Raw genomic sequence first — 16,691 nt, forward strand, 5'->3', positions numbered from 1 at the left:
CTCTTCGTCGACTTGACGATAGTTATTTCGATGTTCTGTCGAAACTTGATTAATAGAAATTAACCCCGACCCTCCCGACTCCAGCTCATTTCGAGCATCACGGAACAAATCTCAGTTCCTTCTCTTCCGTCCTTGGTCTGTTATTCGTGTCACGTAAACTGGTTAAATCAGCAACTTCCTTTTTCACGAGTTTCGGTGCTTTTTCAGCAATCGCGGTTGCGCAATTTTCCTGCAATGGTGTGAAACAAATGCAATGCAAGCAAATCGTATTTTACATTGAAAGAGCGTTACAAATTACGATTAATATCTCTGCTTATTCTTGCGTTTACTTTTTCTTCTCTTTCTTCCTTTTTTCTTGACGCTAAAGGACGAGCAATTCGTAACGTTTCGTAAATTAATTCGATTTATGCATACGAGTTGCGATTTGACTTTCGTTACATTGTTTGAGCGCGATAAAATAAGATTTTCTAGCGTTGTAGCGTTTAGCTAACAAAACATCGAAGATCGATCGTGGAATTCGCTGGGGTAAAAGAATTAGGGTCGAACTATTTCTTGCTCTTCTGCGAAAAAGAACGCTCACCTGTCTATCGAGATTGCTACGAGATTGAAGATGGAACTGGTACTGCACGTGACGTCCATTGCGATGTAAAAGTCACAGACAAAGCCAGGCAGACTCCACGATCCGTTTACCTGGAAAATGAACGAACAAACTGTGAAGATCAAAGCTCACCACGAACCGTGCCAGTTGAATTAGCTTTCATTGCTCTATGGTCGGCTATTGTTTCAATGTAAATTACCGATTTACTGGCTCATGGAGCATTTCATTTACCCGAGAAGACACGCGAGAGGTGGCAATACATACATATATAAAAGATGCTGACCGAATTTCTCAAATTTATCACAAATGGAAAAAGAAAAATACAGACTCGTATAAAATACATCATAGTTCATGCATTTTCGATTCTTCGTTTCTTCCAACGAATCTCTCCGATTGTTTAATTCTTCGGAATTGTTATGACTCTGAAAACGGGTCAGATTTATTTGGAAAAATCTTTCTGTAGAGATCAAGGATTATTTTGACCAAATCAAGAGACGAATTTTATTTTTCCTCTTTCCCATTTCACCCACCGTATACCATTTTTCCGTTTTGGTGCATTCGTCCGATTCATCTTTTTATTTTCGAAAACACTGACACGGTTGAATCGAACGCACCTATGCCGAGCGAAGCCGGTTCTGCGATTTATTTGAAACAACCGTGCCTCCAGTAAGTGCAAAATCGGGCGTTGCACCGTCGAAATGCGTCTATCACCGCCGGCTATGCGTACACGCTTGTCTCCATTTTCTGTTAAACTGGCGAATTTCGCAATGTTGAATTTCCTCTCCGTGTTATTCGCCGTAAGCATAGGAAGATATTCTCATTTAATTGTTCGATACTCGCGACTTCTAATCTCTCAATATTTCTTTTCGTTATCTGATTTTTATACGACGTTAATGATTACAAGACGAGATTGTAACGATTACAAGATCCCTATTCGCTTTTCATTCCAATTTCATTTGCGCCTTCGTACGTAGAAAAATCTCGGAATAAATCGTAAGCCGCTTGGTTTTCTCGATATTCATCACATTCTGCAGCACGAACTATGATTACTTATAAAGGCTTTAGAAGATAGCATTAAGATGCGTAGCTCGTACTTCAGTACCATATTGATCGAACTACTATATTTTGCATGTGTGTACAACCAGAGTGTAACACAACCAACAGGCCGATACTTTGTAACACTGTTATATCATGGAAATATACGGTACACGTATGATACAATGTTTGCTTTTTGAATCTTTTAATTTATAATTCGAAACTATCGTATCTTCGTACAAATTTTTATGATACTTTTCGAATATCAGAAAACGTCAAAAAAATTATGAAAACGTAACAAGGAACATAAAGCGTAGAGGTTTAATACGATCAAAGCTCACTGTTTTAACCACGAAGTGAACAACTAAAAGTCGTAAATTAACAAAAACGGTAAAGCACCGAAAAATTTGTGCCTGGAAATGCATGTACATGCAAATAACCGAAATAGCCTCTAAATAAAATTCTGTTTTATTACTATTTTGTTTTATTTATGATCCTTTCGATATAATTCATGGTTAGAAAATATATTTTTTAATTAAATTCTAATAAAAACGGCGATGTTTCATCAACAACATCGAAATGTCATTACCGGTTATATTTGTATAATTACCATGTAATATCACATTTTCACATCGGCAATTTTGCAGCTCACTTTTAACTCACCTTGATGCTTTGCCAGCTGTACCGTCACGATTTTTCCCGTATACCTTTTTCACAATTTTATACTCAAAAGTATCTTCTTTTTCCCAAGACATTTTATTTATTTATACTCGACCGACAGCTCCCTTTACTCTTATTTCAAAGACTGGTTCATATACATGTATCTATCCGTTTCCACTGAGATGCTATTAAATGAGATGCTTTGGTATCTCAAAGAAAACTCGAGCACTAAAAGTAGCATCGCAAGAACAAAAGAACGCAGGAATACTATCAAAGCAGTGATACATAGAAGTAACGAACGTCTGGAATAAAACTGACTTTCGTGCTTTTGTTACGATTTTAAGTATTTTCGTAAATGAACACTTCATTTAAAAAGGAATTGGAAAGAATGAATTTCGCTTTTAAATTCGGATGTGGAGTAAATTTACACAAATCACGCGCGGCACGGCACTTGTCTCGCAACTTGATAAAACAAATTTGCAAATATTCGCTTTTCACGAAACTGTGAATTTTTCCTTTTTTTCCCCTCCCTTATCGTTTCCGACGTAACAACATCGGAATTTTTTAAATTCACCAATAGCAATCATATTTTCCAAAAATTGAAAACGTTCGCTGTGTCGATGGCTTAAAATATAGATCTGCTCTTTGTTGTTAGTTTTGTCGAACATTCCCGGATTGCAAGCAGAACGAGTTGATCACGTAGATTTGCGACGACGTATCGTTAATTACAAAACTGGTACAGTCTAAATCCCAGCATGGTCTGAATACGGGTAAGCATCGTTGTAATGTGTCTTTATCTGATGCTGAGTCTTGGCCAAAATGCCAATGAAGTATTTAGGACGAAGTAATTTAAGAGCGACGTGCGCGCATCCAGCATTAGTTATAGTCCTCTCCCTGCTTGAACCAGACTTGTTATCCGCAACGCGGCTCGTTGTTCTATCTCCGTTACCCCTATTACTTCTAACGCAAAATATGCAAAATTCGTCTGTAACACGATTTACCCCTTTCAACCTACTAAACGTAGATTATTATCGCGGTTACTAATTTTCCTTGATAAATAATTATATATCTTAGATTGCGTGATAAATTACGTGATATCGAAATTACTTGTAAATGATACCCGAATGTAAGAGTAGGATAAGGTAAATTAGAATAGAAATATGACACGGAAGAACTGTGAAGAAATGTAAGAAATGAAAAAAAGTGTCAAGTAAGACGACTGTTCTATTCTTTCTAGATTTGCTTCGTAGGATACACGTTACGCCTTTAACCGATGCTAATAATTACGGAATAAAAGATTCTGTCATACCCCGTTTCTAAATGCAAAAGAAGTGTATTTTACATCTTTCAGCCGGTACTTTATCCTAACCGTACCTTTGCATTCGAAGCCCTTCATCCAGCTCCCCAGTAGCAGGTTAAATGAGCCATAACTCTGTTGCGTGTTGCTCGGTAACGCGTCTCCCCTGTCAAGAGGGGATTCACGTCGACGCGCTTTCTAAATAGACGCGAGCCAACTTGCTGGAGAAGCCACTTTCCGTTGCGCCAACTACACCAGATAATTAATCGTGAATACATCGAATAAATAACCGGCACGTAACCAGCTACTTAACTCGTGTAAATGCCGTACGAAAACTACCGCACAACTATTCATAAAAAGACCAGCATTGACGCGATATCGACCGAATGTTAAAACAACGACGACTCGAAATTTGTCACGTCCCAGCTCACTGGTTAATTGCAACGCTACCAGCTGCATCTGAACGTATAGGTACAAGAACGTGGAACACGCGACGTTGGTAGATAGTACACCTCGTAAAAGCGTTATAACGAACAGTATTGCCTTTTGATTTTCGATATCGAAAGTTTGTCTTTTTGTTGGAATTGTACGGAACTGCTGACGATACTCTGAGTGAATCTAGGGAAGGCCAAGGTAAAGCGACACTTCCGGTCGATGTAAGTCTCTTCGCAATACGTATATAATCGCGACATTTATAGCTAATGCATAGGGAGTTATAATTAGAAACCAAGGGAAGGCGAGCCAGTCAACCTTGCCTTATTCCAGCGACCTTAGCGAGAGGTATACTGGGGGAAACTAATAAACGAGCAATAATTTGCTATGTCTTACGTCGACGACGTTCTCAATCTTTTGACTGACTTTGTTATTAAGTTACGGATTATGCCAACTAATTAGGGGATCATAATCGCGTATGCGATTTTATTTCAGTCGTGTATCGATATAAAGAGATTAATTGATCATTGCTTCGGATATTTCGATCGTTTTAGTAATGCAATCCAGTCGATGTTAAATAGTTCAAGAATTGGAAATCCCAAGGTCTCCGGTTAAAAAATGTTAAGCTGAGTAGAAGTAAATTGTCGCCAAAAGTTACGTTTCATAGTACGTTTACTTCGGCGCACTCTATATAATGTACTCAATTGTCGTGTATAATGCAAATCTACCGATCATATATGCACTGCGCTTGACTGGTTGCAGAGGACATCAAGGACACGGTAACACTCCACATTGTCGAGCATCGATATCGAGAGTTCAAGAGACAATGGTGTTGTTAATTTTCTGTAAAATGCATTCGCATCGTCTGATTGCACAAACATAATCAATCTAGCGAAACCTCCGACACCGTGCAGTGTCAAAGAAATTATTCCCATACGAATGTTCGACGAAAAGCAGAATTTCCTTCGTTGCAGCTCCGTGACAGAATAGTCGAACGTACGGAACAATAGAAAACGTTGTCCTTTTGTACATTATTTGCAAGAGGTAACCAGAATTCTCCAGCTTTAACTGACCATTCTATTTCACACGTCCACCTATGGCTGCTGTAAATTCATCCTGCTGAGAACAGCTGCGAACCGCGTTGCTTGATGGGTGTTTGGAAAATGAAGCCGTAAAAGTTCCAGGGAAAAGCAATGAGTATTTACGTATCAATCTGACGGTATGCACGATGTCGCAGACGAGATACTGCGTAAATCATATATTTTCAATTGAAATTTAGAAAAATTTACTCAATCTGTATTACTTTGTTTCGTTTCTCATACATCATTCTCGCACATCGTCTGTTCAAACTGCGATCGATTGCGAAATGGAATATTTGATGATAAAGCTTTTCCTCGTTCTCATTAAAATAAATGACTAACACAGTCACTCTTGAATCATACACAAGTAGTAATAATGCGCGTAGGTTTCAACTTAAAAAATCCCTTTTACCAAGAAAAAACTTAATTTTGCAACGGGTAAATTGATATTTTTGTGGCACGTTTTGATCGTGGAGCTCAATAAATGGATTTGTGGATTACACATGCAAACGGTTCGTTTGGCACATTCGTATTAAACTAGTGAATATTAACTCGTTGTCAGGTTCGTTTGTAGTAGCGACCCCAGTTTTTATTTACCTGAATATTCACTTCCTTTCTTTCAGGGCAGCGATATTTAAACCGTGCGATCGCTTTTCTGCTCACTACATTTGATGGAAAATATTTTCCGCATTGAAGCTGCATGCGTACTGATGGTAGCTGTCCATCGACGTGATCCCACGACTATATGAACTCGAATTACTCTCGCGGTATTTAATATTTCAATTTTCCTAGTGACGCCGTGTTTTACACTCGATACGGGTCGCAATTCATGTGTCTGGTGGACAAAGTGAATTGGACGTCTGTTTTCATTTTTATATTACCATAGATATATAAATTCATCATAAATTTGTAGACACGCGAGTGAGCGCGAGAGAAAGCAGAAGCGGCATGCTGACTGTATTTTCCATCGACGTGTCGGCTACGTTGGGTATCATGTCGGCCGCTTAAATGGGTAACGGCGTCCCTATTAATTCTCGTATCGAGCGGCTGCAGTACTCCAAGCGATTCACCCATCGTAATTCAATGACACGCGGCAGAGGGTTGCGGAGACGAGGGTGCGCGACCGATACGAAGGCCGTTGCTAAAATTGATTTAGAATTGATATAATCACTAAAGGTAAGCCGACAGAGAGAACGAGATAGCTAGATGAATATATCGCTAGACGAATCGTGCGAAGGCAGATTGCAAGGAACAGAATGGCAAACGAAAGAGATGGATGGATAGAGGAAAGCGAATTGGGGAAAAGAGAAGGAGATGGATTTCGCCCGTGAAGTTAAACGCGAGACGCTCTTACAGGAGAGTCGGAGAAAGCACTCCAGGACTCAATCGTGGGCAGAGATTGTGGAAACGGGTTGAATGGGCTGATAGGGGATAGTAAGAGAAACTAGAAATCCGAGCATTACGGGCAAAGACAGGACTGAATCGAGAATTATTTGCAAAGCGTAATCAATTCGACGCTATTCAATTCATGGGATCCCGTACGACGAAAAACGAAACTGGTATTTCTCGAGCGTTAACCGTATCTACCTACCTACATAGGTGCAAATCCAGGAGTTTTCTGTTTCAGTGAAATTTCAAAAGCCAGTAGTGACAGCTCGATGTTTTACGTATACAATAAGAAGAATTTTGCTACACAATCTCTAGATCCAGACGTTTGTGCTGCAGGACGTAATCGATCAAAGCGAGTCAAGCGCTAAGTCTTGGCTTTTCAATCGTTTTGCTAGCTGGATAATTGCTTTTTAAAGCTTTTCCTCGTCGAATTTTCGAACAGTACCAACTACAGAGATATTATAAGAAACTCTGCTACTCATTCGTAGAAAAATACGTAACTTGTAAGAATAGTAAGAATATTGTTACGAATTTAAACGAACACTATAATATACATGTGTATATCTCGAGAGATTTCAGTGTGTCGTGCTTTCGAAAAAACGGTTGGATGTACGGTGGAAATATTTTATCTAGGCGATTACTTGGCATGGTTTCGCCTCAAACTTGGAAGAATCTGACGGCTCCTGCTGGGACTATAAAAATTCCTAGTGACGTTCTGCAAATCGACCGTCGGATAATCATCTATCTTTAGAAATTCCAAAGCGACATTAAAAAGCCATTAAGACAGCTAATGTAGGATTCTGTGGCTATTTTTTAACCGACGACTTGTTGGATCAAGTTAGTTTCTTACAACGTCTGATGATTTTTCGAGGTTAAAGTCAATTCTCATAATGACTTTCGTTTTTCAGAGATAGAACGATTTCGTTATCGTGTTTCATCCGTCCTTCTGCATTTTCTATTTCACCGGCTGCAAGTAAAGCAGTGACCGATACTCGATGTTGTCTCGTATCGAGCTCAATTGAGATTGAATCTTCAAAGTTCTCAAAAGGAATATCATTTGTTTATGAAATGCATCGATCTTTCGACTTTCGATACAAGCTTTCTACTTCTTCCTCTTCAGGCTGATACCGTATACGACATCCAAAATATACGAAGCATGTTCGTGTCGTCGACTTAATGTATCGAACTTGAGAAATGCGCTCGTGCCAACGATTGCAAGAAACACCGAGTGCTCGAGGCTCTAACATCCGGCGACGTTCGTTCGGAAGTAAGGGCATTCGTTTCTGGAAATAGGAAAAACCGTATAAATTTGTAAAAGTCAAATACTCCAAAGTCGACGCTCTCCGGGCACACTATGAATTCCGGTTTGCGATTTGCAAACAGTATGTCTCGTCGCTGTGAAAATTTTCGACAGCGAAGCGAAGAAAGAACGACGTACAACGTCCCGTGCGCGACGAAAATATCGATTCCATTTTGAAGCTATTACACGGACGTATGAGCAAAATTGTCACGATCATCGTCGAATATCGAAGAAGGAATAATTTGGTAGTTGATAATAATATTTCATGTAACGTCCCGTTCCAACTATTTTTCTCACGAGAACAGCGTATCGTACCTACTCAAGCTATACTCAAAGAATTCAATAACAAAACAGATTCAGTCGACCAGAAGTTATCCGGTAATCAATTTTGAAATAGTTTCTCAACAACGAAATAAACGGTTGCCCCGAAGTAATAACGTTTCTTGCATCCACTGGAGAAAAAGTCGTATTTTGAAAATGGATATGACACACTCGGTCGCAATATCTGTTCCCGAGATTTTATTGCAGATAGAATCAAGAGCGATATTGCTTCCGACGCGACGTTACGACTGACCAGATACGGAGTATTATCACTCGTTTTTGATACGTTTCTTCTAGGCGTTGAACCTGTTTCCTTAACTCTCTTATTTTTCGCGTGCTTCGTACCACTGGTCGAACCTATCTATCCGTGTTTATCTGTGCAGAGAAAAATGAATAAATCGTCAAAGCTGTGCAAGATCGCTTAGACAGATGGGACTCGTGAGCGAAATCGTGCTATAAATAAGAGACACGCATTCAGCTATATCCCCGTGGATATGCTGGATTATAATTCAGGTCAAAAGTTTCCACGGCTTTCCTTGCGGAAAAAGTGTCCAAACGATTCTCTTCCTTCTGACACTCTCACCTTGAAACTTCTCCATTTGTCCAAGACCCTCTCCTCCGGACTTTTCTCTCCTCGCTTTTAGACCCGCTCTTTCTTTACTTTTTCCAGATGGATCGCGACACGAACGTAATAACACAACTTTCTAACAGTTCATCTAACTTTTCCTTGCAGAGTTTACGCAAATTGTGCTTTTACAGTGGACAATCAGCAGAGAATAATCATTGCCTGTATTCTAATATTTACTCGTCGACGAGACGAGTAAACAAGAAATCACTTGGTAATCCTCGTTGTCGCGTGTAAGGGAAGGCAGAGTAGTTGAGGTAATTCACTCGGCAGACGCTTCCATGGATGTTGAGGCGGCGAGGCGGCAAGGTGGTCCAGCGTTGGCGCGGGACTGTTCCAGGTTTCGGACACGTAGTTACGACTTAGTCGAGGATCAGATTGAATTTACCTAGCCTTCTAACGTGGCAGCACGGTGTCTGCGAGAAGAGAACCGGAGGACAACATAAAGGAACTTGCTGGAAACATCCGAGTTAACTTGAATTAATTCAGATGGTCACGAAGTACATTCTAACGGCTGCCTTGAAACTGGCTATATCAGCGAGTCTGACGAAAATTTGTATCGATAACAGGAATATACCAACTGTTATTTGGTCACAGTTTGGCATTATAAGTTGAATAACCGATGGTTTCTTCCTTATTTCCCGTATATTTCGATATTATTAAAATGTTCACATTTCATGTCAAACTAATTAGCAGGATCAAAGCATTTTCCGTTTTTGGTTCATACATCGTATAAGGAATCGCAAGTAATTTAAGAAACAAAAAAAAATAAACATACAAAATAAGCTGAACACAAGAAATTTCGATTAAAATAAATTTCCAAGTTGAAACGCAATTAATTAATTATGTAATATACGGTAGCGCGTGATTCAAAATACCGTAAGAGAGAAAATGGTTAATGTATAATTAATATGTTTAATAACGAAATCAAAAGTAACAACAATAACTAAGTATTGATTGTAATGCAATACAAATAGTTGACACAGTTTCGGGCGTAATATTAGAATCGTGTTTTAATTTTGGAACATGTCATGTTACTTGCTATCGATACTGACTGAATCAATCATTTTCACTAATTTTCACTGATTTTCATGAACGGTATTCGAGTACATTTAAATGGATTAACATATTAATTTAAGCATTTCGAATCAAAGTATTTCCTGTGAAAATAATTAAAACACGTTGAAGCAAAGTAAGTACGTATAATGATATAACAGCGAAACGGCGAATATATTTTAATGCGAGTAACATAATATGTTAAGCGTCTGTTCCGTCTAGAAACAAAAACCTTTGTCAATTTGGCCGACAGGTTGACGCATATTGCGTTCCATAATAGCCCCTCTTCTTTGAATGCGCGTTACCCCCCTCGTACATCGCAAAATAGTTCGCCAGCACGAGTTTTATTTCGTAGAAAACCTTTCGAATTTCAATTTTTTAATAACGCGTAAGTTGCGTAAAAACACCGGCAAGAGAAACGAAGTTTGTTACGTTTTACTCGAGGAAGAATCATCAATCAATTTGGAAGCATTTCACGTTACGAAAATTGAAAATCGAAAGCTGTTCGGATGAAGGGAGCCAAAAGTTAAGCGCTTCGGGAGTTTAATTAGGGAGCCACAACTTTCTAACCCATAAACTTTGATACTTACCACGCTAATTATTCAAACGAAATCGCTTAAATCATTCGAGCCTTTGAAGCAGACAACGTCAATTGGAATAAAGCGGCACTTTCTACGATTTTAAAGTTGTGCTTGATACGGTTAGCTAGAAACAAAATAAATCACTCATATATTTTATAGAATATTTATTTTCTGTTCGTTTTGACGATTAAGCATCGATAATAGCAGAGAAGGAGGAGGATGTGAACATCAGATTCTCGAACATTGTCTATAGATCCTGTTACTCTGTTACCAACTCCTGAGAGTCGTTAGCGAGGGTCTTTGGTGATAATACCCGTTCCACCTCGTACCGTGTCGAAATCTGAAACGCATGCGACGTAGCTGTATGTACGCTAGCTTTGTTCCCATTACTGCCAATTAACGCTTCATCGTCGACGATTATCATACTAACCGTTAGAAGTACATTTTTTCCAATTTCGAATAGAAGACGCTGTGCGAATTAACGAATACGCACGTTAGCAAGCGGTATATATTAAACACGTTGATAGAAACCAGTAAAGTTGGCTACCAGCATGACGAGTAGGAATTACAGAACTTCTATGCATTCGAATCTGGCTGCTATTATAGTTGTTTCGTAGCACTTCTATTCTTCCTGAAACTAGACACCTTCATCGCGCTTAAACTTCACTGTTCGGTCGTCGTCGTAGGAAACGCAATTTCTATTCCATGAAAATTGACAATGTTAAAGCGTCGATTGTATTTTATCTCTATTGATAGAATCGAAGAAGTTTTAGCAAATTAACGAACGCGAGTATTGCGTATAAGGCGAGATGGATAAAGAGCTTCGTTCGAATAGGTACAGATCAATTTTAATTAATCGATGCTAGTAATCGTAGTATTTCGTTCGTCATCGCGACGTTCCTTGTGAAAACTCCAATAATGTATGCCTTATCATATTCATGGAGTAGCAAGATGAACGTTACGCGGATTAGTTCAATTCGAATTTCGTTTAAAATTTTGCATGCTCATGAATATGCCGTATAATCTCGCAGATAGGGAATTACGCGACGAGGTTGTAGAAAGCACCGTTTCTCGTACTACAAGCTCTTAATGATCTTGGAAACGAGATCCTAATGACCCCTTTGTCGAAAAGTTTCGAAAGAACGAGGGAAACGAATCTTGCGCGCCCCTATGGAATCGAGTCATTAAGAGTGACTCGCGGAGAGAAAGTTCGGCAAAAGGGGTCAAGACGAATGAAAGAACGGAAGATCGTTGTAAAAGTTCGAGCGAGATATCGGATCCAGCTAGCGAGATCCGTAACCCCTGTCGTCTAATGTCGAATTCCCTTTATCAAGTTTAATTCACGACCATAAGTTGTTTCTTTGCGCTTCGTTGAACTTTACGAGAATTTTAATTGGTTCTGTTTTTAAATCGTATTTAACGCTGTGCTTTGTTTCTTCTGTTTCCGTGCTGGGTTCGAGGTCTATCCATTAATCGCGATTCAATAGCAGTCTAATCTTCTTCTTCCTAATTACTCCTCTTTTAATTTCCAGGAAGGATGGTCTAAAAATACGAAACAAGTACAATTCACAGGAAAATGTACACGCGTGTAAAATTATCGTTCGCCATTGTAATAATTTGGATGGCCCGAGGTTTTAATTTTATCAAACGTAGTGTGGTAACAGAGTATTAACAAGACAATACAGCGCATCGTGCAGAAGCGTTTATCATGTGAGACATGCTGCAATGAACACGATTCCAGATCCCGTAATCTCCGATTGTAGCAACGGGTATTCTGCGAATTACGCATCATCTCTTGCAAAGGAGGCTTCATATCCATAAATTAAATAGATATTTCCATTAACTCCCATGCAATTCATCCCATTTACTGCATAAAGGGCAAACAATAGAAACCCGTGCAGGGATAGCGTTTATTCAGATATGTAACCACTTTTATTCAAAACACGTCGACAACGTATCCAAGAAGAAGGAAAACAATGCGGTAAATCAGAAAACTTTGGAACGACCTTTTGCCCTGAGAGGGACAAATGATCCACAATCATGGAGATTCCAACTTTACCAATCGCATTCTGCACTGCAAACGTCCACAGCGGGGTTACAACTTTCTTAAAGCAGTTTGATAATGAAACTTTCCTCGAGTGTTTACTTTCTATAACACTATAGTCATTTCATTAAGTCGGTTTCGTTGCGATACGGCACGATACGATTGTTTGCTACCAACACGACATTTTCATCAAAATGGCATTCACTCGCCTCAATATATTTCTTATTTATCTTTTATTCACATTTTCAGCTGGGTTATCATTTCTTGGAATTATGAATTACTCGGTCTGTGAATAATATCTACTCAAATTGGAAGAAACGAAATGCAGGCATATGAGATCGAGTCGTTTTGACGTCAGTATAAAACATGATACATACTATTTTATGTCAGACGGTCGTTTTAAAAAAGCAATTTTATCAGCGAATGAAACAAGCAGAACGATGCGATGCACATGCTCGGAATGTACGAAATTCATTTGGAAATTGTATTTCGTTAGCAGCTACTCTATGCAAACAACGATGAGATATAGGAAACGAAGCTATTGGAAATTATTCCTGTCTTTTCAACAGATTATAAACCAAGTATAACAAAAACCATTGTTTCCTTGGGCTCGATTGTTCTAGATAATTCATTTGCGCGGTATTTTACTCGAGTAAGAAATGTGATCTCGTTTCCTCTTATCGGAAATGGAGAATCAGGGATGGAACGAGAATATAATCTGACGATGAACGTTGACATGGGTACTCCGATGTTTGACAAAGATCAGTCGCTACGTGTACATGTATTTGATCAATTGATGATTTTTCATAATCTTTCTGTAGAAATATGCTAGATTGTTATCACTTTCTCCTTTTTTATATAAAAATAAACCGTCTTTAAAAATTATACGTGTTATAAATTGTTTGTAGTTGTGGAGTTAGAGCATGTGAAACACGACTTTGAAAAATTGAAATATGACCGATCGGGTATTCAAAAAATAACTGATGAGTACATAAATAAAACATGAAACATGACACGCAAAATATGTTACACATCACACCTGCGTTTCGTTGGTGTAGTTTCACAATCTAATAAATGCAACTGTATAATCATCGATACAATATCGGTTTGCGTCTGTCATTTATAACGAATAGAATAAATCACCGATACTTTACGCTTGCGTTCCACGAATCGTTTGGATTTCACTTTATTTTACGCGATACTTGAGACAAACTTTATACATTTGTCTTGTTTCCTATCGATTTCAAGTTTCCTCATGATTCTCGCATAAAGAGAGGAAGATCGGACTTTTTACCAGTTCAGCTCATGAAGATATGTATGATCTAACGAAGAGAAACATACATATGTATGTATGCAGTATATTTGAACACGGGGAAGTAAGAATTTCGCGTTACTCTTGGACAAGATCCGTTAAGATTATTCCAACTCCCTGTGAAATTACGAACGTGATCTACTTCGGAATAATCCTACGTTTAACATTTCTCATTACAAAGTGGATCAGTTTTTGATATGATAATCTGCCTTGCAAAGTAAAATAGGGAGAAAAAGTGGAATATTTGAAAAAATATTTCGTCTTCGCTCACAGTTGATGCTGTAACACAATATAGTGAGATCGTCCTGGGTATTGCAACAGCTGATCAGGTAACTCCGTCGAAAAGTTGCAACGCAGCGTAGTAGGAAGTTGCTTCTATCTTTTCTCACGTAGTTGACGTAGTCCCAAAACAACTCGAGTGGTCAATTCGCTGAAAAGTCCCAATCTATGTCTCTCCGATATCGGTTTCCCTTCCCCGTGGGATATACGTGCACCGAATTGATTGATTTTACTGCTTCTCGAGAACAAGTTCGTCGCACAGATGTGGATTACCGATAAACACTAACTATTACCACAGAACTTGATGGAAACGAATGAAAATCAATCTCTCAGTTAAAGCGGAAATCAAACGACAGTTGGTTTATACGATGGAAGCACGTACACAGATAGCGAGATATACATACGCGACTGTGATTTAGTTCGTTAATATCCCCAAAGAATGAGTAGCGAACTAGCCTGGTATCATTAAATTGCGCCGCTTCAAGTTGTAATCCACACGGTTCACGAAGTTAGAGATGCGTATGTTCGGGCGCATGTGTGTATAGTTGATTGGCTGGTACACTGAAAATGTGCTTTGCTGGCGTCACCGTTGCCAATCGAATTAACGCTGATTACGGTTCATTTGACATCGTCCTCCGCGCCGCTATTGTGCAATATGACAGCCGAGCTTGAAATATTTCTGCATAAATTTACGACGCCTATAGAAGACAAAATGAGAGAATAATGACGACGACGTACACGCACGAGTGCGAGTAATTACCCGGCATAAAGTCACTTGAACGATCAATTAACATTGTTGCCAATGATAATATCGTTGGCTGTGTTTTGGTCAATTTGTTTTGCTAAATTCCGAGTTATATTGCACGGTCCATTGAATAGCAAAAACGTCGTTGGAAATTGAATAATAAATGGTTACGATGATCGAAACCGGGAATTCGAGTTCCAACTGTGGCTCTAGAATACTGTTATAAAATATCGCATAACAATTTGACGATACTTTTCAAAATAAGTAGCAACTTGGAATAATACAACCAACTACGTGCATCGTAAATCAACAAGATTTACGCTGTTTGCGCTCTGTTATCCCGATATTCCGTCGTTCGGTCACATTTATTTTTGAATTCGTTAAAATTTTCATACAAACTCGCAAGGATTATATTCGAGCGAAAAACGGGAGTTCGATTTACTTTAGTTCGTGACTTTTGCAAACTCGTTCGTTCAAACTCGAAGAATGAATACTGAAGTACATACGGTCGCGCCTCTTTGCTGATATTGCGTTTCAGAGTGTTAAACGAAATTTTGTTCGTAATCGATCATTCTGATCGAACAAATGAAAAACTCTATGGCGCAACTACAACGTCGAAGTTAAATAAGGGCGCGAGAAAATAGCTCCTAGTACAATAAAGTGAATCGACGACTCTGCGAGAGTTGAAGGTAATTGACATTTACGGGTACAGTAACAACTGAACGAGAAGCGATTTTATAAATTATAATGTAATTTTATAAAATTTTCCTCTATAAATCTCTTAGGACATTGCATGCGGCAAAATCTCTATTACGATCAACCGCTAGTGTCGCGTGGCTCTATCTACATATACCGAGTAGGTATAACTTTTTGTAGCATCGTGATCATTATGAAATATCACGGGTCACTTTCTTGAAGCCGCGCGGTTAATTGTCCTCCATACGATAATCCAAGGAATTGGCCATAATCGCGTACTTTGTAGGAGCTGAATGAGGGATCGTAAAAAGTGTAGGTGTTCGAGCGATTCTAGTCAATCGTGCGACACGGGATTCCTACGTATGAAAGGTCATGTAATAATTCTCCACGCGGGTACAAAAAAGCGAACGAATAGATTTAATTGTTTCCAATTCGATCGATGTTGAAAAAATGCTATGAAAAGATCGACCAGTTTAAATTCACTGCAACGGCGTTAGCCAATACTGCTTGAAAAAATGAAACGAAAAAATAGTTCATAAAAAAAGTGTGCATTATTTTTTCTTCTTCGCAAGACTATATCGCGAAATTGTGTTGAAACGTACGCGTGACTAGCTTCGATGGAAGTGCATTGGGACAATTTCGCCACGTTTGTCCCCACGTCGAAATCAGTGAAACAAGCAATTCAACGTGTGACACTAATTACTCGAACGAAAGTGAAGCGATTTGTTAAACGGCTGCCTATATGGGACTTGTCCTGGAACAACATAACCAGAGTATCTACTGGAATCTGTGAGGTAATGGGCAATGTTTGATGTACCGATACATTTCGGTTATGTACTTTCCATTCTGTATAGAGAAACCATCCATTACTCTGAAATTAAGACTCATGGTTGCTATTAATGTCATCGCAAACGGCAAAATCTTCCATCATAACTTAATGTCATCATCCATCGCGAGTAATTACATATCATTGAACACATTAAAACGTGTTAGATGACTAAATAATAGACGGAAATGATCGGTTAGATTGGTTATTCAATGATAACAAGCGATAGAGAATTCAGTAGAAAAACGAGGTGAACAATAAAAGAAACTTGTTACAAAAATTATAATTCAAAAACAAATTGAAAAAATTTATTAAATTTCTCCTATATCCTATTCTACTATCCTCCTATATTCTGAAATGAAAACCGCAAGAAAAAGCACAGAAAGTACCAGCAACAGCAGTTGCAAGAAAAGATC

The 16,691-nt window shown here is 38.7% G+C and overlaps 1 protein-coding gene across 3 annotated transcripts in view; it reads right to left on the bottom strand.

The window, feature by feature from the left end:
• Window positions 1–16,691, bottom strand: part of LOC126865969 (dopamine D2-like receptor) — a 96,433-nt gene that overhangs the window by 11,082 nt on the left and 68,660 nt on the right. For all 3 annotated transcript variants that reach the window (XM_050618948.1, XM_050618950.1, XM_050618949.1), the window contains exon 3: window positions 581–690. In XM_050618948.1, coding sequence (XP_050474905.1) covers window positions 581–690 — 110 coding nt within the window. The remainder of the gene's footprint in view (window positions 1–580; window positions 691–16,691) is intronic.

This window comes from Bombus huntii, chromosome 5, assembly GCF_024542735.1.
Source record: "Bombus huntii isolate Logan2020A chromosome 5, iyBomHunt1.1, whole genome shotgun sequence".
In the NCBI taxonomy this organism is placed as follows: Eukaryota; Metazoa; Arthropoda; class Insecta; order Hymenoptera; family Apidae; genus Bombus; species Bombus huntii.